Consider the following 22,106-nt stretch of genomic DNA (forward strand, 5'->3'; position numbering starts at 1 on the left):
CCCCTTCTCACCTTCTCATGTGGTCTTCATTTACCATGGTCTCCTATTCCTTGTTCTCCCTCTCTTTTCTTGATCCAGCTAGGATCTCCCACTCTTTCCCTTGACTGTCGCCCTTCATTGTTCCCACTCATGACCAGGCTATTCATGTAGATCTTGTCCATTTCTCCGTGTCTTTTTTTGGGGTCCCGTTTTCCAGGTAGCCTCACTGGTGATGTGAGTAGCAGTCTAGTCATCCTTGTTCCACATCTAGCATCTATATGAGCGAGAATTGTTGAAGCCAAGGTTGGATAAAGCACCGGGACAAATAACCAAATGAATGGAAGCACAGGATCTATGAACCAAAGGCTGAGGGGCCCCCAACTGGATCAGGCCACCTGAACGGGTGAGACAGTCATTTGGCTTGATCTGTTTGGGAGGCAGCTGTGCATTGGTGCCAGGTCCTGGGCTCGTTGCATGAGTTGGCTGTTTGAATCCTGGGACTTATGCAGGGACACTTGGCTCAGTCTGGGAGGGGGGAATGGACCTGCCTGGACTGAGTCTACCAGGTCAACCCCGGTCCTCGGGGGAGACCTTGATCTGGAGGAAGTGGGAATGGGGGGTGGGCCGGGGGGAGGGGTGGGCGAGAGGGGGAGAACAGGGGATTCTGTGGCTATTATGTTGAACTGAATGGTGTTATAAAATAATAATAATAATAATAATAATAATAATAAAAAAAAGAAAAGAAAAGGAGAGACCTCTTAATTAGAGGAGGTGTTAGTTCATTAACCGGCATGAACATCCAATTTAAACTAAGTTATACTAGTAATACATGCCTTTTCATTTAATCAGATAATAACTTGCCAAAAAGGAACATCCCCAAAATTAGTCTTGTGGAACGGTTTTTGTTTTTGTCTTTTAGGAGAATGAAGGTCAAGGCATCTGAAGAACACTGGACAAATGAGACAACTGAATAAGAGGGACAAATCGTCTATCCCAGGAAACAGTGAAATGGTGTATGGGTATATCATTTATAAAATTTTATGTCTTCCTAAATATTTGTTTCTGCTCTTCTCTAAAGAAATTTAACACTATTGATCTTCTAATAGTCCCAATTCAATTAAAATTTAAAGCTGAATTATTTGGAATTGGAGAATGGCTCTCTCCTTCTTTAAACTTAAGCATGTTGTTAAAAGGAAAATGCAAACTCCCTGTATCATGACAGAATAAAAGAGCCATCTTCTGCTATGGGACAGCCAAATTAATTAAGGGACTATTTTATTACTAATCTCAACTCTTTGATTCTATTCTGATTCTTTAAACTTTTCTTAAAGTATGAATTTTATATCAAAATTTACGAGATTAATATATATATATATATATATATATATATATATATATACATTTTAAACTTTGTTAAGATATGAATAGTCATATAGAGTACTAACTAATTCTAGAAAGAAAAAAGCTCCAATTATGCTACATATATATGTCGTTGTGTTCGAGTCTCTTATCAGTTTTCCGCAGGAAATCACAGCCATGCCTAACATCAACTGAAGTCTCCAGGAAGAAGATGGGGCCCCACAACAACAACAATTCCTTGTGGACAATAATAACATCATTAAGCTGACAAATATCATCTACAGATCAGCTTTGGACTAAAAAGTGCTCAGAGCAATCAATTTTGAGAGGGCTAGCTGAGATGATCTAGTCTCAAAGACTACTTGAATAAGGACTTGAGATAAACTCTGAACTTTGGCATTATACACAGACTGGATAATGAAGGATATAGTTACCTTTCCTAGAATTTTAAAATTAACCTAAAATTTTTCTTTTCAGGATAAAGATACCTTTGCCCATACCCAGCAGGAAGTATTTTTAAGAATATGACTCCCACATTCCCAAAGAGGTGGTGTGGGGTGGGTGGTTTTTTGGTCTTTTAATGGGTTTTGGATCTGGGATAATTCTCTTGGTTTATGGGGTTGGTTACAATTTGTTATCAGGGGTAAGGAAAAGGGTTAAGCATAGAAGATTAGATTTAAGTTCTAGTTTAAAAAAAAGAAAAAGACATTTACTAGTTTTAAATACTTTACATTGGATTGGATTGTTTTATATTTTATACAAATTATATATATTGAAATAGATATTGGTAGAAAATGCTATATGTATGTTTGTAATTGTACTTATACTGTTAATTTAACAATGTAATGCAATTTTCTGATCCTTGAATGTTATTATTACCAACTATTAGGATATAAAGAAATTAAAGTTTGTAGTTAGACATTATAATAGAACTTTTAGTCATATTAGGTATGTTTTTAAAATTGAGCAGATATATTTTAGATAGACAGGTCATCTTCAAACCCTTCAGAGATATACAGAATATGACATTTAAAATGTTTTAATAACTTAGAAAATTTTTCTTTTTGTTATGACTATGAGACATGTCAGCTCCTGGCAGTACCAATCTACTTCAGAGAAAATATGGGCATTGAAGAAACTGCATATGGAGTTAACATTCTTTGTGGCAAAAGTTAGCCACTGGACAACAAAGTATCCTTGACAGGACAGAAGGTAGATTAGGAGGTAGAGCCATGCTGCGGGACAGGCTTTGAGGGTTTATATCAGTGGTTCTCAACATGTGAGTCACAACCCCTTCAGGAGTCAAAAGATCCTTTCACAGGAGTTGCCTAAGAGCATCAGAAAATACAAATATTTACATTATTATTTATAACAGTAGCAAAATTACAGTTACAAAACAGCAACGAAAATAATTTTATGGTTGGGGGTCACCAGAACATGAGGAACTATATTTAAGGGTCACAGCGTTAGGGAGGTAGAGAACCACTGGTTTGTAGCTTCCCCAACATCTTGCTCTCTCCCTTTTCACTTCCAGTGTGGATGAAATGTGATCTCTCTGCTGCCATGCCTTGCCTTTATGGACTCTGCTCCTCTGTAACGATAAGCTAAACAAACCTTTCCCTCCCACAGATTGATTTTGATAATGGTATTTATCATAGTAACAGAAAAGTAACTAACGCGTTCTGAATTCCAGACAGGCCTTGAATTTGTGGTATACCTCAATTTGTGATTTTCCTCCAAAATGCTAAGATCATAGGTGGTCACCACTCTGTCTTAAGCAAATGATTCTGAGCACTTCTGTGCGTGTGGAAATCTTGATTCGACTCTCCTTAAGAATATGTTGGTATGTAAAATGAATAAAAATTTATTAAAAAAAAGAATATAGGTTAAAATGTCACAGTGGTATCCAGGGCTCGCATACTTTTTCCTCTCCAGGCTCGACAAGCCACAATCTAGGTCCCCATAACAAGCATCCATTGCCTTAATCACATTTGTCATTATTACAAGAGACTTCTAGCATAAACAATTCCTGTGACATCCTTGTGTTAAACAATCTACTTTAGTAATCCAACCTGATAATGTACAATTACTTTGTACTGAAGTTGGGGGCCATGATGTTGTGAGTCTGTGCTTGGCTAGCATGTGTGAAGTCCTGGTTCTGATCTCCAGCGCCTCAAAGACAGGGCATGGGGATGCAAACTTGTAATTCTAGCTCTGGGCAGGTGGAAGCAGGAGGATCAGAGATTCAAGGTCATCCTTGGCTACACAGCAAATTGAAGGCCAGCCTGGGGTATATCAGACCCTGTCTCAGAAAATGAAACACAGATATCATACTGAAGTCTGGTGGTTTCCTTTTTACGAGCTAAGAGATTTGTTTTATTTCAGTAACAGTTAATTGGCATATTAATATATCTATGTCAAAGAGATACTGAATATTTTAGATCAATTGTCACATTCACACAGTTAATAGAGATGTGAGAGGAATGAAAACATTGGAAGACAGCCCTGTATTATTTAGTAAAATGAAAGGCAAATATTTCAACAATTATTACTCTGGGGACATTTTAACCACTTCAATTCTTCAGCACTTTCTTTAAAACACTCAGCCTACACTGTGGTTTACACCAGGCAAAGAAAAACAGAGAAAATCTGCTTCCATGTCATTGTGGGAAACACAGGCACTTTAGCAAACTAAAGCAAGAAAAAGAACCTAGGGACTGGAGAGATGGCTCAGAGGTTTAGAGCACTGGCTGCTCTTTCAGAGGTCCTGAGTTCAATTTGCAGCAACCACGTAGGAGCTCACAACTGTCTATAATGGGATCTAGTGTCCTCTTCTGGTGTGCAGGCATGCATGCAGACAAAGCACCCATATTCATAAAACACACAAATAAATATTTTTTTGAAAAGAACCTAGTAGATGCACTCAACTCTTAAAGATGGAGTACAAAGTTAAGTACTAAAACCTGGTGAACAATGTATCTAAACTGATGTCAATGTAAACTTGAATTCCTAGTGGGTACACTTCAAAATTGTTTCTCCTTGATTTGAAGAACATTCCAAAATTTGCCACAGAAATCATTAAACAACTTTGACCATATGAAAATTCTATTAATGACTTGCACTAAGACCTGCAGCTGTCCAGAGCTGGATCTGCCTAGGGACAGGCTCACCTTTCACCCCGGAAGAAACCACAGCACTAGCAAACTCCCAGTAGAAACAAATACCAAGGGCTTTTAATTAGACAGAAGTGAACATTACTTTAGAACTGTGCTTTAACCACTCTTTACATATTTAAGAATATTCCGTGGAGGCAGAGGCAGGCAGATATCTGTGAGTTCAAAACCAGCCTGGTCCACAAAACAAGTTCCAGGACAGCCAGGACGTTTGTTACACTTAGAAACTCTATCTAGAAAAACTGAGAGAGAGAGAGAGAGAGAGAGAGAGAGAGAGAGAGAGAGAGAGAGAGAGAGAGAGAAAAAGAGAGAGACAGAGAGAGAGACAGAGAGACAGAGAGAGACAGAGAGACAGAGACAGAGAGAGAATATTCCTTTATCTATTATCCTTCTACTTGTTTGAAGTCACAATTTCCCCCAAACAATATTATCAACTTAACACTGCCAAAACAAAAAACAAAAACTGTAGCTCATTATAGGGGCCAAAAGATGTGTTATTGTAGGATCATGTTATAAAAGGTAACTAGAGAAAGCAGGCAATTAATTACAATCCTGGGACCCACATTATCAAAGCACTGCTTTAATATAAAATCATACTAATAGGCAACCATAGAATTACATACTCAGAAAGCATTTGTAGAAAAGCAAAGGAAAAATAAAGATTTTATACTGACAGATTCTAGTAGCTCCTTTAGGCAACAGGGGAATACCCATGCCTATAATGTCAAACAGAGACACCAGCATGGACCCAGGGAACCCAGCATGCACCCTAGGACCCTGAATTGTAACAGAAGCATGTGGTACTTTCGGGGCTGGCAAGAGACAGTTCATTTTTTTCTGATGGCTGCCGAGACTGAAGCCACTGGGGCTACTGATAGCTTCTGTTGTTATGGATCATGAAATGGGACCTGACATACTTAATATGCTTGTCTAATTTATAGCCTTGATAGAAAAAAATCTATGCCATGCCACAGGCATGTTTCTGCTCAGGATTAGTGTAATCTGACACTGGCCAATGACTCCCCTTTTCATCATCTGGCTATAAGAATTGATCAGTAAGAAATGATCTCTCTAACATGTGATCATGTCTACTAGGGCTGAGGAGGCAGTTCAGTTGGTAAAGTGTTTGTCTTGCAAGAATGGGAAGACACGGGAAAATGAGTTCAATCCCCAGAAGCCATGCTTAAAAGCCAAAAGTGAAGCCATGTCCTTGTCATCACAGAGCTAGGGAGGTGGCATTAGGCTGCTTCCTGTATGTTAGTGGCCAGCCAGTCTAGCTTACTTGGTGATTTCCAATTCAGTGAAAGACTTTGCCTCGAAAGACCAAGTGGAAGGCACTTGAGGAACAACATCTAAAGCTGTTCTCTAATATCTACTACACATACACACATTCAGACAGACACAACTTCTAGTCAGTGTACTCTTCTACATGAACATGTATGTGGGCACATACACACACACACACATACACACACACACACACACACACACACACACACACACACACACACACACAAGGTTTACTGAATGACTTTATGTGAATGTTCCCATCCTTACTAGTTAGTCAGGAAACTTTTTTAGCTTTCTTTTTATTTATTCTTTGTGTCTTTCATATCTTGTATCTTGAGCCCATTCATTTTTTGTTCCTATGTATTTGTCCTATGTCCTTGCATCCCCTATCCCAATAAAATTTACGAGAAAAAAAGAAAAATAAAGGAGAAAAATCTACTCACGGAAGTGTGCCACAATGAGTCTTGCAGTAAACCCTTTTGTCCATTTATCTTTACTTGGAAGAGTTCATTGCAAATAGTCATCGGTCTGGTTTGAGGCCTCTGGTTTCTGCTACACTATCAATGCCTGGCCCTCACTGGACTCCTCTTGGTCATACTGTTGTTGCCTTGTGTCGTGGAGATCCTTCAGCTTTTGATCTGCAGGACTGGCCCCTTCACGTATTCCAGTAGATCACAGATGGTGCAGTTATTGGGGTGGGCCAAACCATAGCCCTGGTTCTGGGCCTGGTCATCCCACCAGCTCTCCCCTGTCTCCACCACCAGTGTCAGCTCTCCTGCATTGCCTTGGTGAGTATACCATTTGCAGCAATGAGCAAGGGGCCAGTTCTCCTGCTTTCATTTCCTCAAGGTCAGTTCTTCCACACCTATACCTTCAAGGTCAGCTCTACTATGTTGTCCAGGCACGGCATAGTGGCTACTCTCCCGAGTGCTGCAGCTGGTGATGAGCAGGGCCAGCTCTCCCACTCTTATGACCTCAGGGCCAAGCTCTTCCACCTGCCGCAGGCATTGATGGGTGTGTGTGTGTGTGGGGAATCTCTCTCCTGCCCATGCTGCCACATGACAGGTGAGTAATAAGGACAGTTCTCCCATGCTTGCAACTTTGGGGCTGGCTCTCCCACACCTCCGCCAACCGGATTGAGTCTATTGTGCTGCCCAGCCAAGGTACAGGGTCTGCTTTCCTGAGTGCATTTGGTGGCAGCTAGGGGCAGCTTTCCTGTCCTTATGACTTCAAGGTCAGCTCTTCCACCTGCCTCAGGTGTTGATTGGTGTGTTGGGGGAAGGGTATCTCTCCTCAACCCATGCCACCAAATGACAGATGGGTAATAGGGACAGATGTCTCATACTCACAATGTCGGGGCTGGCTCACACACACCTCCACCAATGGGGTTGACTCTGTTGTGCTTCCCAAGTAGGTACAAAGCCTTCTCTCCTGAGTTTTGGAGCTGGTGGCAAGGGCAGGGATGGGGCAGTTATGCCTTGCTGACATCAGGGCCAGCTCTCACACCTGCCTCAGGTGTTGACTGGGAAGGAGGAAATCTCATCCCCATCCATGTTACCATATGGTAGATAAGCGCCAGAGCCAGCTCTTCCATGCTCACATTCCCAGGCCAGCTCACTTGTGCCTTCATCAACAGGGTCAGTTCTGCTGAGCTGCCAGATGAGGCACAGGGCTCACTGTCCCAAGTATTGCAGCTGGTAAAGGGGTCACCTCCCTCATCAGCTGGATGCAGTAGGGGCTAGGTGGAGGGCATCTTTCCCTCATCCCCACCACCACACCAACAAGGAAACTTTTATGTTGAGACCTCACAATCAAAACAATTAGAAAGCATTCAGTAGATAATGTTTTTTTTCTCTTCTTCAGTGTGGCTTCAAAGAATGTTGGCTTAATTTTCATAATTTTTTGTGTGCATAATACCTAAAAATAAAATTATCACATACACACACTAAAACAGAATACTGGGAGAAAAGAAACATTGTCTTCTATTCTGAAGCAAACAGATCTATTACTCTGGTCCAGGGGATGGTGGTAAAAGAGGGTACGTGGTCAGAGTAAACCCACTATCACACTGAGTGGAAAAGGATTTTTCCTTTCTGTTTAAAGATCATTTTATTGATAATTTACACACATATCCTACCAATCCCCAGAGACTCATGAAGCAAATATATTGCAATTTCACTGCTTTATTGCAAATAAAAATAGGGTGAGATAAAAAGAGGAGGAGAATAAAATAATGCATAGGTAGCAGCAGAAACATCTGTTTCTGTCTCCTGAGCAAGGGTGGTTCCCTGGGACTCCTCCACAGTCTTCAGGGAATGGTGCAAGGGCACCATGGAGAACACTTCAGAGCACTTACAACCTCAGTCTTTTCCTGTATTTGATTCTCCTGCTCTTAAGCCAGTTCTACAAGGAAAAGAGAAAAAGACTGTCTTAGTCAGGATCATAACTGCAGAGCACATCATGTAAGTTTATATACCAGTGAGATTTTACATTCCATGAGAGAACCTTTCTTATTGCTCTAACTCCAATTTCAACTCCTCCAACTCCAATCCCAGTTCTAATTCAAATTCTAATTCCATGAGGGACTGAGGGTGTTGCACAGGGAACAGTGTTTGCTAGAATGTGTGAGGCCCTGGGATCTATCCTCAGTACTGCAAAAAGGAACCCTGAGGAATCCCATAGAACAGATGACATCATAGCCCATCATCCTTCAGCAAATTCTCCCTAGCCCCAGCCCTGTGGCAAAGTTTTGGAGACTTTGACTCTCCTCTCCAATTACATATATATATTTTTGAGAAATGGATTCTCTGTGCAGCCCTGGCTATCCTGGAACTCACTTTGTAGACCAGGCTGGCCTTGAACTCAGAGAACCACCTGCCCTTTCCTCCAAGTGCTGGTATTAAGATGTTCACAACCATGCTGAGCTCCAATTATATTTCAATGCCTTCTTCAAGAAGAAGACACAGATACAGCTTATGAGTTACTGTTGGGCATTTCTGTGATGAGATGTCAAAGAAAGGGTAATCTCTAAATTCCAGTGAACTATGAAAAGGCAAAAGGCATTAAGTTCCCCTGTCTTCTCACTACCTTCCTTTATGAGGGCTCCATTGCATTAACCTTTTGAATGCTCCCAAGCTTTGAACTGTGAGTCAAAAACTCTATTCCCTGTTTGCGGCATCTTTCCTGGTCACCCATCATATTATTGGAAGTCCTTTTCCCTCAGTCAGTACAGTCTACAAAGTCCAGAGCAATGTGCTGAGGAGTTACAGCAGTGGTTCTCAACCTCCCCAATGCTGTGATCCTCTAACACAGTTCCTCATGTTGAGGTGACATCCTACCATAAAATTATTTTGTTGTTACTTTATAACTATAATTTTACTACTGTTGTTAATCCTAATGTAAATATCTGATTTATAGGATATCTGATATGCAACCCCTGTGGAAGGGCTCACATGTTGAGAACAGCTGATATACACAGGAAAGAGGGGCTTGAGCAAGTTGACTCCGGGTTCCTTTTCTTGACTTTTGAGTGTCTGCTAGAAGATGCAAGAGAAAGGAAAATAGCTTATTTCTGGCCTACCAACTCCTCTGGTGGGCAGCAACACGAACCTTTTGTTCATGGTCTGAGAATTAAGAATTGTGTAAGGGCAGGGCATTTACCTCCGTGGCAGAGTGCTTAGCTAGCAAACACAAGTCCTCATGTTTGATTCCCAATACACACACACACACACACACACACACACACACACACACACAGAGAGAGAGAGAGAGAGAGAGAGAGAGAGAGAGAGAGAGAGAGAGAGAGAGAGAGAGAACCAGACAAAAAGTACTATATTTACCTCCCTTGTGATGTTGGCTATGTTTTTTTTTTCCTTTTTTGTGTGATATATATTTTTTATTTTACAATACCATTCAGTGGTGGCGCGTGCCTTTAATCCCAGCACTCGGGAGGCAGAGGCAGGTGGATCTCTGTGAGTTCGAGGCCAGCCTGGTCTACAAAGTGAGTTCCAGGAAAGGCGCAAAGCTACACAGAGAAACTCCATCTTGAAAAAACAAACAAACAAACAAAAACAAAACAAAACAAAAAAAAAAGGTGTGATAGTAAATGGGAACATTATCTTCCCCCTTACTCATGGTGGTCAGGTCACTTTGCCCTCAGAATGCCATTGAGAGTATGCTATGTAAATTGAGGGAGGAACAAAGCAACTGAGCAAGTGTCAGTTTCTTAGTTGGCCAACTGGGACTTCACTTGACAAAGTGAAGTTCTGAAACTTTACCTGAGCCAGATCGGGTTGTGATCCTGGCCTATCACCTTGTGGTACAGCTTCAGAGGCCTCCTGTATTGCTCTGGCATTCTAGAAAGATCTTAATTTGATCTGTAGGCCATCACTGCACCATCCGGGGGGAGGGGGGAGGCTCTGAGCACCAAAGCTAAAGTTCGTGTTTATGTTTCCTGTCTTTCTCGCTGCCTTTTGCCGGCACACATTTTACAGCTTGTGTTCACCTAGGCAGTCATATTGTCAACTTATTACAACTAGTAAGTAATTACACTGCCTGAGCAAATGAAGGGCTTCATGTTCCCACATATGACAACTCTTCTTTACTCTCAACAAATGAAACAGAATACATTCTTTTTGTTTTGTTTTTTCGAGACAGGGTTTCTCTGTGTAGTTTTGGTGCCTGTCTTGGATCTCACTCTGCAGACTAGGCTGGCCTCGAACTCACAGAGATCCTGACTCTGCCTCCCAGCTGCTGCGATTAAAGGTATGTGCCACCACCGCCAAGCCAGAAATACATTCTTACATTTTTTTTTCTTCCAGGAAATAGTCACGGATGCATGCAGTGGTTTCCAACAGCCCCAGTGTGTAGGGTGAGCATGGTGCAAGTTTGTACATCATTCTTTCCTAACATTTCCTCAGATCAGCTGAAAACCATCCAAATTTGTTTCTTTTAGGTTGCTTAGCTTTTTGGACAAATTTCCAAAGACTGCTCACCTTCATCTATCTCTACTACAATGTACAATCTAGTTTGTTAGTGGTGTATTCAGAGCACATCAGTGTGGTTCAGAAAATTAAAGCTCATGAATGGTTTTTCCAGGAAAACTAAGCATCAGGACTTGAGGCATCCCTCATTCTGACCAGTCTCTGTTTAATTAAATGATTTTGCACTCTAATACCTGAATGTTTATAAATTCCCTCCATAAGTATAGAGTGTTAATATAGTTTATTTTTAAAACAATTCATTGTCCTGAATCCCTACACTGCACTAATTTGAGTGACTTATATGTTAACCTTAAGCTTAATATGACTCTACACACAAATGCTACCTAAAAGGACTCCAGAATTAAATATAACTTTATATGCATCTATAACCTATACATTTCTACATAATTTGTACAATTATTTGCACATAGACTGAATGAATGTGCATTTTTGTAACTCAGAATATGTATTAATAATTTATTCATAAAAATAAATAACACAGAGTCTCCTTATGTTTAAGGAATAAAACTGGTTCTGTGAAGGCTAAAGAAACTCCATTTTGTGTTCGGCATCCATCTTGGTACCCACTAGCCATTTGTTGCTGACTCCAGACACTGGAAGATGAGTAACCCTGACTTAGTGACCCTCCCCCACAAAAATGTACAGCCGTGACTATCTGCTTGCTATCAGGTGACTAACTGCACTTCAGCTTTTCTAGCCTGCTTATGCACACATCCAAGGACTAGTATGAGGTTGACTTGACTACCTAGTCCTGGCAGAGCAGAACAGCTCCTGGCTTACTTGTGTTCAGAGTCTTCTTGTGCTTTTCACCCTTAAAAATCCTCCCCTCACTCTCCTTCACATGGCAAACTCAAATTTAGCTCAGAGATTATTGTCTTGCTAGCAGCTTTAAAACATTTAGCTAATTATAATCCAAACTGAGCCTGTGTTCCCCCTCCCCGGGGGGTCATGAGCTCTATAACTGTTCAATAGTATTTTTTTTTTATTTAGGAAGTCATGTTCTCTCTGAAAATGAGACATTATGGTATTGTGGAACTTGCTTATTCCGTTTCCCATGTATAAAACCGACAAAGTTCAAAACTCATTTCCCAGCTGGGCATGGTGGTGGCACATGCCTTTAATCTCAGCACTCTGGAGGTAGAGGCAATCAGATCTCTGTGAGGGAAGCCATCCTGGTCTACAAAGTGAGTTCCACAAGATCCAGGGCCATGTAGAGAGACCCTTGCCTCAAAACAAAAACCCTCATTTACCAAGTAGAGAGAAGTAAAATCTTCACAACAACTTCACCCATAGGACAAAGGTATCCAGGACCTGACACAAGTTCTAGAATGGCTGTTTTTTTTTCTAGTTACTGACCTGCACTCTGGATTCTGTCACACCTATCCATCTTGCAAGTTCCTTTCTGTGGGCAAAAGTTGCAAATGTTCGGTATTTGGCATCATCTGTTTTGTGACATTCACTTTGAGGACTTTGAGGCTTTTAAAATGTATTTCTACCAACGATATTTTATTTTCTATGTGCTAGTGATAGATATGTGAAAAAAACTGAATAAGTCCCTAAGACACTCAGATACAATTTGAAAATCACTAAAACAGAAAACAAAACATGATACAAAATGTTACTGACATCAACACGTGTTGATACAACAGAGCTGTGAACATAATCACACGGAGGAAAGGTTTTGGGAACTTTGTCAGACTGGAAAGAGAAATTCAAATAAAAGAAAATGGATTAATTAAAATGGAATTCCTAATGTTCAATTACCATGCGAAAATGTTCAACCTGCTGATTATCAGGGAAAGAAAATACTAAAGCCACAACAGGTACAAAAACACTGTTTAAAAGTCTCACAATGCTAGCAGCACAAGCTTGTACTACCAGAATGAGGGATCTGAACCAAGCTCTCTGGAAGTTGCAGGCCAGCCTGGGCTGGAAAGTGAGTTTCTGTATCAGTAAGAGAATCAGGAGAAAAGGAGGGGTGGGGAAGGAGAGGAGATAGGTAAGTGGAAGGGGAAGGGAGGGGGGAGAAAGGAGAAGGGTTTGAGGGAGGAGAGAGGAAAAGCCAGACTGTGGTGTTGCGCTCTTGGCTCTTCTGGGGTTTGCTTTTGTTGTTCTCCTGGCACAGGCCTCCTGGAGCCAAGGAGCTGAGGATGACCTTGAACTTCTTACCCTCATGCTGCCACCTGCCAAGTGCCCAAGTGGAGAGATTGCAAACCAGGACTAGCAGCACGGATTTGATTGATTGATTGAGATCACGTTTCAGGCTATAGCCCAAGATGTCCTGGAATTTGCAGGGAGCCTTTTGCCTGAGCTGTGTTGCTCGGGCCGCAAGTCACTATACTCAGCACTTTATCTTGCTTTTAGGGACAGTTTTTTTTTTCTTGAGTAGAAATTTTAAGGGGAAGAATACTCCCTCTCCCACCCTGCAAAATACTCAACAGTAATAATGAAATCAGTGATTTAAGACAAATGTCCCAAAGCACTTATAAAAATATAACTTAATGCAGAAACTGCATGATGCACAATTTAGTGAAATTTTAAGCAAACACCAACATGCATTTCCTCAGCCACCCTCAGACTTCTCACTCCTGCTCTAACCTTGTTTCAAGTCATTTAAATACTTCATGAAAATATCTTTGTTCCTGCTTTCCCACTCCCCTTTACCCCAGAACCCAAGTGCAGAAGACTGGGGTCTCGTAGCCTGGAGTCTGTAGGCCGATTTTATTTTAAGAGCGGTTAGAGAAGGACCTGGGAAAGATCAGAGGCCTCCCTTGAGTACTTTCTGTTCCCAGTACAAGCCAGACACTGTTCTTACCTTGCTTCAGCACTGGGGTAGTGATTGCGTTCAAAAACACGCTCCAGCTTCTGCAGCTGGAACTCAGTGAACCTGTGGCGGAGGCGGTGCAGCCGGCCTGGTGGACCTGGTAGAAGCTGATGGCCTTTTGTCCTCCCAGGGATCTGCTCCTCTCGTTGGCCCTTATCTTGGCTATTGCTGCTGGGCTTGCCATCCACGAGAGCTGCACTGCCAACAGGAACTTCATCTCTGACCTCTTCTTTTGCACCTTTTCCTGCTGCTGCAGCCCCCAACACAAGGCCACCCTGATCACCCTCTTTCTCCTGACATCCTTTCACATTCTGCAATGTTGTCCATTCACTTGCTCCTGGACGGAGGAAACAAAAAGAGAATGATCAGAGAGGGAATCAGAATCCAGGGTGAATGGGTAAGCAAAGGGAAGGGCTGCAGACTGAGCTGGCAAGCATCTGTCCACTTTCATCTGCAAAGAAACAGAGATAATTAGAGCACCTGGCCCAACCATATACTGATCATTTCTTTCTTCTTCAACCTCATCAATTCCCAGATGAAGCAAATGGGTGATGTCTTGAGGTTCCATTCCCTGAATGCTGTTGATGGTACTCATGCTCCTGCAGAGTGTCTAAGTCCAAGCGCTTGGAAGGGAACAAAAGCATTGACCCATGACCTGAAAGAAAGTGTTCTCTTCTGGACTGGTCCAGATTACAATGTATCTGGTCAGTCACAGGCATCCTGTTCTGCCTGCTTTCTCAATGTCATTTACTGTGGGTTGAGCCTCTTCAGATTCAACCAGTGACAGCAGTTTAGGGTTGCAATGAGCAGAATGTGCTTGTGAGAACAGAATGGCACAACCCATGGGAATGCGGGGGTGTACATTTGGGCTTCTAAGACACAATCCTGCTGATTAGTGTGGCCTTGGTGATGAGGTATCATCCCAGGGAAGAGGACATGCTCAACTGTGCTGACAGATTTGAAGGGAATAAGACACAGTTCTCCCAGTAGCTCTGGAGTCTGGTTGAGAAATGTCAGTGAACACCTCTTGGCCTAGAATTCTACATCTGAGAGCTGGGACTTGACATAAATAAAGCAAATATGATCATATAGAAGATCTCTGCCTCTGAACGTTCACAAAGACAGAAGCTAGAGCCTGGCATGCTTCCAGGGTCTCTAGCTGTAGGATATTGAAAAGTGTATACAGAGGGTGCTGAAGGCTCAGGAGACCTATCACAGTGACCCACATCTCCCTGGAGCACTGGGGCAATTTACACTGTTTAGCATTGATTAATACTGTTAAGATTGGTTACAACCAGCGCTCCACCAGGGGCCTAGCCATGGATGTCTGCATCCATATTCCTCAGTCCTTGGATGGGGTTTCTGGCACAACTATTAGGGTGCTTGGCCATCCCATCACCAGAGTAGGTCAGTCCCGGCTGTCTCTCGACCATTACCAGCAGTCTTTTGTGGGGGTATCTTTGTGGATTTCTGTGGGCCTCTTTAGCTCTTTGTTTCTTCCTTTTCTCATGTGGTCTTCATTTACTATGGGAGTCTAATTAGTGAGAAAGAGGAGGGTTTATATGAGTGAGAATTGTTGAAACCAAAGTTGGATAAAGCACAGGGACAAATAACCAAATGAATGGAAACACATGAACTATGAACCAAAGGCTGAGGGACCCCCAACTGGACCAGGTCCTCTGAATAGGTGAGACAGTCGATTGGCTTGATTTGTTTGGGAGGCATCTAGGCAGTGGTACCAGGTCCTGGGCTCGTTGCATGAGTTAGCTGTTTGAAACCTGGGACTTATGCAGGGACGCTTGGCTCAATCTGGAAGGAGGGGAATGGATCTGCCTGGACTGAGTCTATCAGGTCGATCCCAGTCCTCGGGGGAGACCTTGATCTGGAGGAGGAGGGAATGGGGGGTGTGCTGGGGGGAAGGGGAGGGGGGCAGGAAGGGAGAGAACAAGGGAATCTGTGGCTATTATGTAGAACTGAATAGTATTGTAAAATAAATAAAAAAAATATGATTAAAAAAAAAGATTGGTTACAACCGAATACAATTATCTGTTGTCTGCTGAAATTCCCTTAAGTCCTTGATGTAAAATCCTTGATAAGACTTTATAGGACTAAGTGAATGTGTTAAGATATGCCTTTTATCTACATAGTCTTTTAAAAGTGTGACTATGTATGTGTGTACACATGTGCAAATGCAGGCGCATCTTTGGGAACTCTGACCATCTCCTTTGACATAGTTTCTCAATTGCCTAGAGGTCACAAATTAGGCTAGAATTGTACTAGTCAGCAAGTCCTGGGAACTTACCTGCCTCGACCCCATCAGTGCGGAGATTACAAATGAGAGCAAGCATCCCTGCAATTTCTACTTGGGTATGGGTATCTAGCTCAGGTCCTCAAGGTTGAGCACTTTACCAAATGAGCTATCTCCAGACCAAGGGCTGGCATACAACTGCTAGCTAGAGCGAGAAAAAGGGTGGACATGACAAAGTAGTTTAATGGGAGGTAAGTGAATTTTCAAAGGTGTGTTCAGTGGTCTCAGGAATGCTTACAAGGTAACTGGTAAAGAAGGATTGTATACATTAATCTGTGTTTTCATAATACTTCATTGAATATTTCATCAAATGTGTTTTGACCATATTCCCACAAACACATCGCATCCACAAGCTCATCCCCCTCTACACCTCTCCCACATCCTAGTCACTCAACTTGAACTTCATGTCCTCTTTGTTTATGAAGTCCACCTAGTTCCATATGTGCTGCCCAAGTAGATTTGGGTATGAGGCCATCCTCTAGAGAGTGGTCAATCTGGCAAGGGATATACTCTTGAAAAAAAAAAAACGAACCTCCCTCTCCCAGCAGCTATCATTTGTCACTAGCTCCTCAGCTAGAGGTGGGACTTCTGGCCCACCTCCCCTGCCCCTGCTGGGATTGTGTTCTGGTTTGAGCATATGTAGGTATTGTCTTTCCAATGTCTTTGACACTTAACTGATCAAGGTAACAGACTGTGGAACACTAGGCCATAAATGGGACATATCTACCACAAACCCTCCCTCCCAAGGCTCAGGGTTCATTGAGATTTTGGGGTGAGAAGAAGAGATGGAGATGGTGGGTGACTACAAGAAAACAGTGTTTTCTCACACAGCTGGACATATAAATCCACAGCAGTTGGGACAGCTTAGCAAAGGTCTGCACAAGCTCAAGTCAAAATCCTTTAAGTTAGGCATGAAGTCACTTCCACCTGATGAGTTCCTCATGATTGACAGCTGCCGGGACAGGCAGAGTCAGTTTTCTTTTAAGGTGCAGTCCCTGATAGGTCGACCATGTTCCAGTGGATAGCTTCACAAACAAGAGTGCAAGGCAGCACAAATAGACTTGATGGGTTGTTTCTTTAAAGGGTACAAAGTAGGGTGGGTAGAGAGCTGTGAGTGGTTCTCAGAAGGTGGGGGGTGAAAAAGATCAAAATACATTATCCACAATTATCAAGGAACTAACAATGACCCCAGTATCAGGCCCAGTAATCCAAGTGACTCCCAAAATACAGACAATTGCTGCTGCCCCAGGATGCCTCTCAGCAGATGGACATGAGCCTCTGTTGGCTAAGACACTGTACAGCAGAGGGATGTAGCCTGAAAGCCACCTTCCTGTGTGTTTTGCTTCCATCTGACAAGAAATTGCTATGCAAGCTGCCAAGGGAGGGAAGCAATTAACAGTACTACCCAGCAACAACACCCATGAAGCACAATAATGTCCAAATATCCAGAGAGGTGTCAGAGAGACACTCCCATGTTGGTGGTAACCAACAGCTGTCTATTTGAACTTTTAAGATCCAATCCACAGGAGGGAAATCATCCCTCATCCTAGAAACCTAGACAACATCTCAGGACTAGTGAGGTTATGCATCTTAGAAGAGAAATTATAATTGTGGATGATGATAGACTGGAATAATTCAAACCGGATTCATCCTTATATCAGTGTGACTACCACCCCTAATCAGAGAACCCTCTGTCTACAGCAAAGGGAGACCATCAGAGAAGCCACAAATGGACAGGATGCAGAGAACAATGGCTCATGGGGAGCTTCAATTCGAGGATGTCTGCTGTGAAACAGTCACTCACAGAACTGGCTGCATAAATGAGATCTGAACACTGGCCATATCAACAGACAAGATAATGGAGAGATGGTAAAGTCTCCATGGAAGGAGAGACACTATGTACTGGGATTTTAGGCCAGGGCTTTATTTTGTTCCTAGACAGAGAACTATGGGCAGCTAGTGACTACAGAGAGAGGAGGAATTGACGTCTCCCAGGAATGAGCCCTCTAAGTGGTTAGTCAAGGCAAAGGAGCAGCCCAGAAATCACATACACATAAACAACAGAAGCAGACTCAGCAGTCCGTATTCACACAGTTGTTCGTACTTATATGTCTATATGTAGAAGAGTAAGTGAAAAGAGGCAATTAATGTGAGAGTAGTGGGGGAAGACATGGAGGAGTTGGAAGGAGGGGACTTGGGAGAATTTGAGGCAGGAGAGATTCTATCAGTCCATTTCGTTATTTGAGTTGGCTTTAGTTGGCTTTCTGCTTCTGTAATAAAACACAAGAACTAAAGCAAACTGGGGAGGAAAGGGTTTATTTCCTCTCAGAGCTTACAGTCTATCATTGAGAGAAGTCAGGGTAGGAACTGGAGGCAGGAACTGAGGCAGAAGCTGTGTAGAGATGTTGCTTACTGGCTTGCTCCTCTTGGCTTCTTCAGCCAGCTTTCTAATACACTCCAGGATGACCTGCTCTGAGGTGGCTCCATCCACAGTGGAAGGGACCCTTACATATGAATCATTAATCAAGAAAACGCTCCTCAGAATGGCTTACAGGATGGAGCCATTTTCCAATGGATATTACCTCTTTACAGATGTGTCTAGCTTCTGTCTACTTGACAAAAAAACTTGTCACCACAACAGACACTGGAAAAAGGAAAGAAAAACCAAAACAATTTAAAAAGAAACCTTTTTTGAAAGGTTCTCTTGGAGTCCATGTTGGGCATGAAATCCCAGGAATGGCCAGAACCAGCTCTGTCTGGATAAACACCATCTTCCTAGAGATTTTCAATGTTCCATTCAATGGTACATGTTCAGGATGAGGATTAAAACACCATGATGGAGGACAGGATAATTTATGGGCAAATGTAAACACACTACCCTACTTGACAAATTCCCATTATATAAAAGGCTACTGATGCTCACTCAGTGATGTCCCCCCATAGAAGGAGACCTTGTCATTTTCTTTAAATGTCATTTCCTTAATAACTGTCATACATACCATACTAATGCAGAAGACACATGAAGAAAGACTATTTTAAATACAGGTTCTTAGGGAAGAAAGATGTATCAACATGTGGGTGGAAGACAAATGTATCTACAAGTGGAACCTGGTCAAGGCTGGCACACTGGGGCGCCTGCACAATCTTTAGATTGAGGAGGAGCGTGTCCCAGGAGGAGCACTGCTAAGTCCTGAGAGATTCTTCCCTCACCAGATCTGTTCTCTCATCGCTTCTCGGCCTTTTGGCTAAGATTAAGTGCAGATCTATTCTCTCCTCTTCCTGAACCTTCTCTGCAATGAGAGGGAGAGGGATTTGTTCAGTAGGGTAATCAGGATATAATCAGAAAAGACATCCTGTGACATTAGCTGCTCTCTATAATTTAGATTTCACAGAAGAACCTGCTGTCTCCCTACTCTAATGCTGTGTGAGGCTGAGGGGCTGGGACAGAGTCCAGTGTTTGCCTAGAATGTGGGAGGCCCTGGTTTCCACCCCAGTACTGCAGAACAGTCACAAGTCAAATGTCCAAACATTGCATTTTGCCTGAATTACTGCCCCCTCCCTACAGTAATTCACTCTTGGGGAAGTCAGCAGCATTTTTAAGGCAGATGCGCCAGCGTGCTTCGGATAATTATAAGGCTGGGTATCCTTATCTGTTTGGCATCACCAGATGCCTCAAAACAACAGAAGGACCAGGCATTTGGACTCTATGCTTTCCCATTCTTATCACACTCTCTTTAACCAAGCTTACATTAGCATTATCAGTGCTGGGTTCGGCCTGTCAACTACCCACACACCCAAATTGCCCTGTAAGGATAGAATCTATACTTAGTTTTCAGTATTTCTAATTGTTTAGGATCATGGAACCCTTAGCTACACTAATTTGAATCCTTTATATACTATGACCCTAGGACTACTCTACAGAGAAGCCCTACCTAAAGAATACCAACATTAAAGGACTTGAATGTACCTGTACATACACATACACACACACACACACACACACACACACACACACACACACACACACACACACACACATATATATATAATGAATACTGAATGTAAAAAAGACAAAAAGGAACATGACTTGCACCTAGTGTGGTGGAAGAAAAGTCTATAATAGATTTGTGGGAGAGCATAGCCAGAGGCAGGGACATCTGGGAGAGTCCAGAGTGGATGAGAGGAGACTGATCCATGTGAGGAGAGGAGGAGGGAGGGGGGAAACAAATGTATCAATATTATAAACAAAGGCAGTGTGGTACCCTGAATTATCCCAACACACCTCAGGGTTCTCAGGCCTGTCCTAACAGGACCTTACTTAGATCAACAGGCACTGGACAAACATTTCTACTTGTTCCACCTAAATAGTACATGAGAGGAGCTCCACTCCCAGTTTACAGAGTTACCATTCCCTTTTGGAACCCTAGGACAGCAAGGCAGGGGTCTTGCAGGCTGGAATGTGTGGGTGGCTTTAGTTCTGGAAGGCAAAATGGAGGCAGACAAAATGGCCAGCAGATGAACATGCCTGCCAGCCAACCTGAGGTGATGATTTTGAGCCCAGGACCCACATCCTGGAAGGAGAGAACCAAGTCCTTCCAGCTGTCCTCTGATCTCCCAATGTGAGACACAGATCCTCTTGTCCCCCCACACACTCATGCAAGACAAAACAAAACTTTAAAATGTGATCTGAACTTTTCAGTGAATGAAGACAAGAAGGACAGCTGCCAGGAGCCAGAGGCCTCTCTGTACCAGCTTGTTCCCTATGAAAGGACTTGAAGCCACACAAGGTGCTAACCCTTCTTCAGCACTGGATCGTGATTTCTCTGGAAAAGGTGTTCCAACTCCTGCAGCTGTAGCCCTGTCACAGAGGCAGCGGCAGGACCCCAGCGCTGGCACAGGCTGCATTTTGGGCACGGTAACTGGAATGGTCTGTGCACTGGGCGTCAGAACTGACTCAGGCTGGACATGGGGTCCTGTAATGGCACAGGCTGCTCATTGGGGGACACTGTACTTGGCATAGACTGCACACTGGGTACTGTAATTGGTATGGTTGTACACAACCCACCTGGAATGGCATAGGGTGTGCAATAGGAACTGCCATAGGTGGTGTGCTAGATACCTTAACTGGCATATGCTGTACATTGGACATAGAAACTGGCATAGACTATACATGAGGAACAGAAACAGGCATTGGCTCTTTCTGGGCCTCAGTGATTGACACAGGCTGTACCTGGGGCACAGTAACAGGCACAGGCTGTACCTGGGGCACAGTAACAGGCACAGGCTGTACACCAGGCACTGTTACTGACACACACTGTACGCGGGACACCAGATGTGACATATGCTGTACACAGGTCACAAAGCTGCACAGCCTCGGTGCCCCCTTTGCTCTCAGGAACTGGCTTCTGAGATGGACGCTCATTCTCCTGGCTCTTGGGACTGGTACCCTGTGGGTCATCCATGAGGCCTGAAGGTACAGCAGCAGAGGGACCTTCTCCACTCTGCCCTGTTTTTCTGTTCTCCTCCTCGCCATTCTGCTGTTGGGGCTCCCGACCCAGGGTGGTCCCTTCCACTGTCTTCCTCGTTTTTCCCTCTTCATATGGTGATAGCATGGGTGTCTCAGCACCTGAAAGTGGGAAACAGAAAGAAGAGACAACAGGGCCCGGCGTGGTGCAAAGTCGCTATGAGATCACAGCAGGTGAAGCCCTCAGTGCCCCAGGCCTCTCCAGTCACCTCTGAGGGACAGCATCCCCTCATGGACATGGCCAACCCACCACTCCTAGCATGCACTAACCTTTCCATTTTTCCTGGTCAGGACCCTCAAGAGGCAGGTGGTTGATGTTTCCATGATCCATGACAGGAATGCTGTCAAAGTCGCTTGAGGTTTGTCTTCCTCTGAGTCTCTTCACATTCTGAGGGGGAGCCCCCTATAGTTCTGGCAGGAGAACTACTCCACCAGGAAGGCTTCTTTCTCTTCTGGACCTAAGGACCTGACATCCAGGTTATCTTAACCAATCAGAAGCCTTCCTTCCTGGCTTCCTGGGATGATTGACAGTTGCTATGGACTGAGACCCTGAGGTCAAAAACCAACAACAATTTGGAGCATCAGTGTGCAGGATGTGTTTAAAGGGAAGGTGTGGCCCTTTGGCAATTAGAGTGTAGAAGGAACC

At 43.2% G+C, this 22,106-nt stretch overlaps 1 protein-coding gene across 1 annotated transcript; it reads right to left on the reverse strand.

The window, feature by feature from the left end:
* Positions 1-7,985: 7,985 nt before the first annotated feature.
* On the reverse strand, positions 7,986-21,791 carry LOC102919884 (uncharacterized). The gene is made up of 7 exons (XM_076562921.1): positions 21,731-21,791; positions 21,306-21,562; positions 21,107-21,250; positions 14,109-14,238; positions 13,620-13,965; positions 12,161-12,206; positions 7,986-8,204 (listed from the first exon to the last, which is right to left on the reverse strand). Exons 1-7 carry the CDS (start codon positions 21,789-21,791, stop codon positions 8,154-8,156), a joined length of 1,035 nt encoding a protein of 344 aa, XP_076419036.1. The 3' UTR covers positions 7,986-8,153.
* Between the last annotated feature and the right edge of the window lie 315 nt (positions 21,792-22,106).

The sequence above is a fragment of the Peromyscus maniculatus genome, chromosome X (genome assembly GCF_049852395.1).
Source record: "Peromyscus maniculatus bairdii isolate BWxNUB_F1_BW_parent chromosome X, HU_Pman_BW_mat_3.1, whole genome shotgun sequence".
In the NCBI taxonomy this organism is placed as follows: Eukaryota; Metazoa; Chordata; class Mammalia; order Rodentia; family Cricetidae; genus Peromyscus; species Peromyscus maniculatus.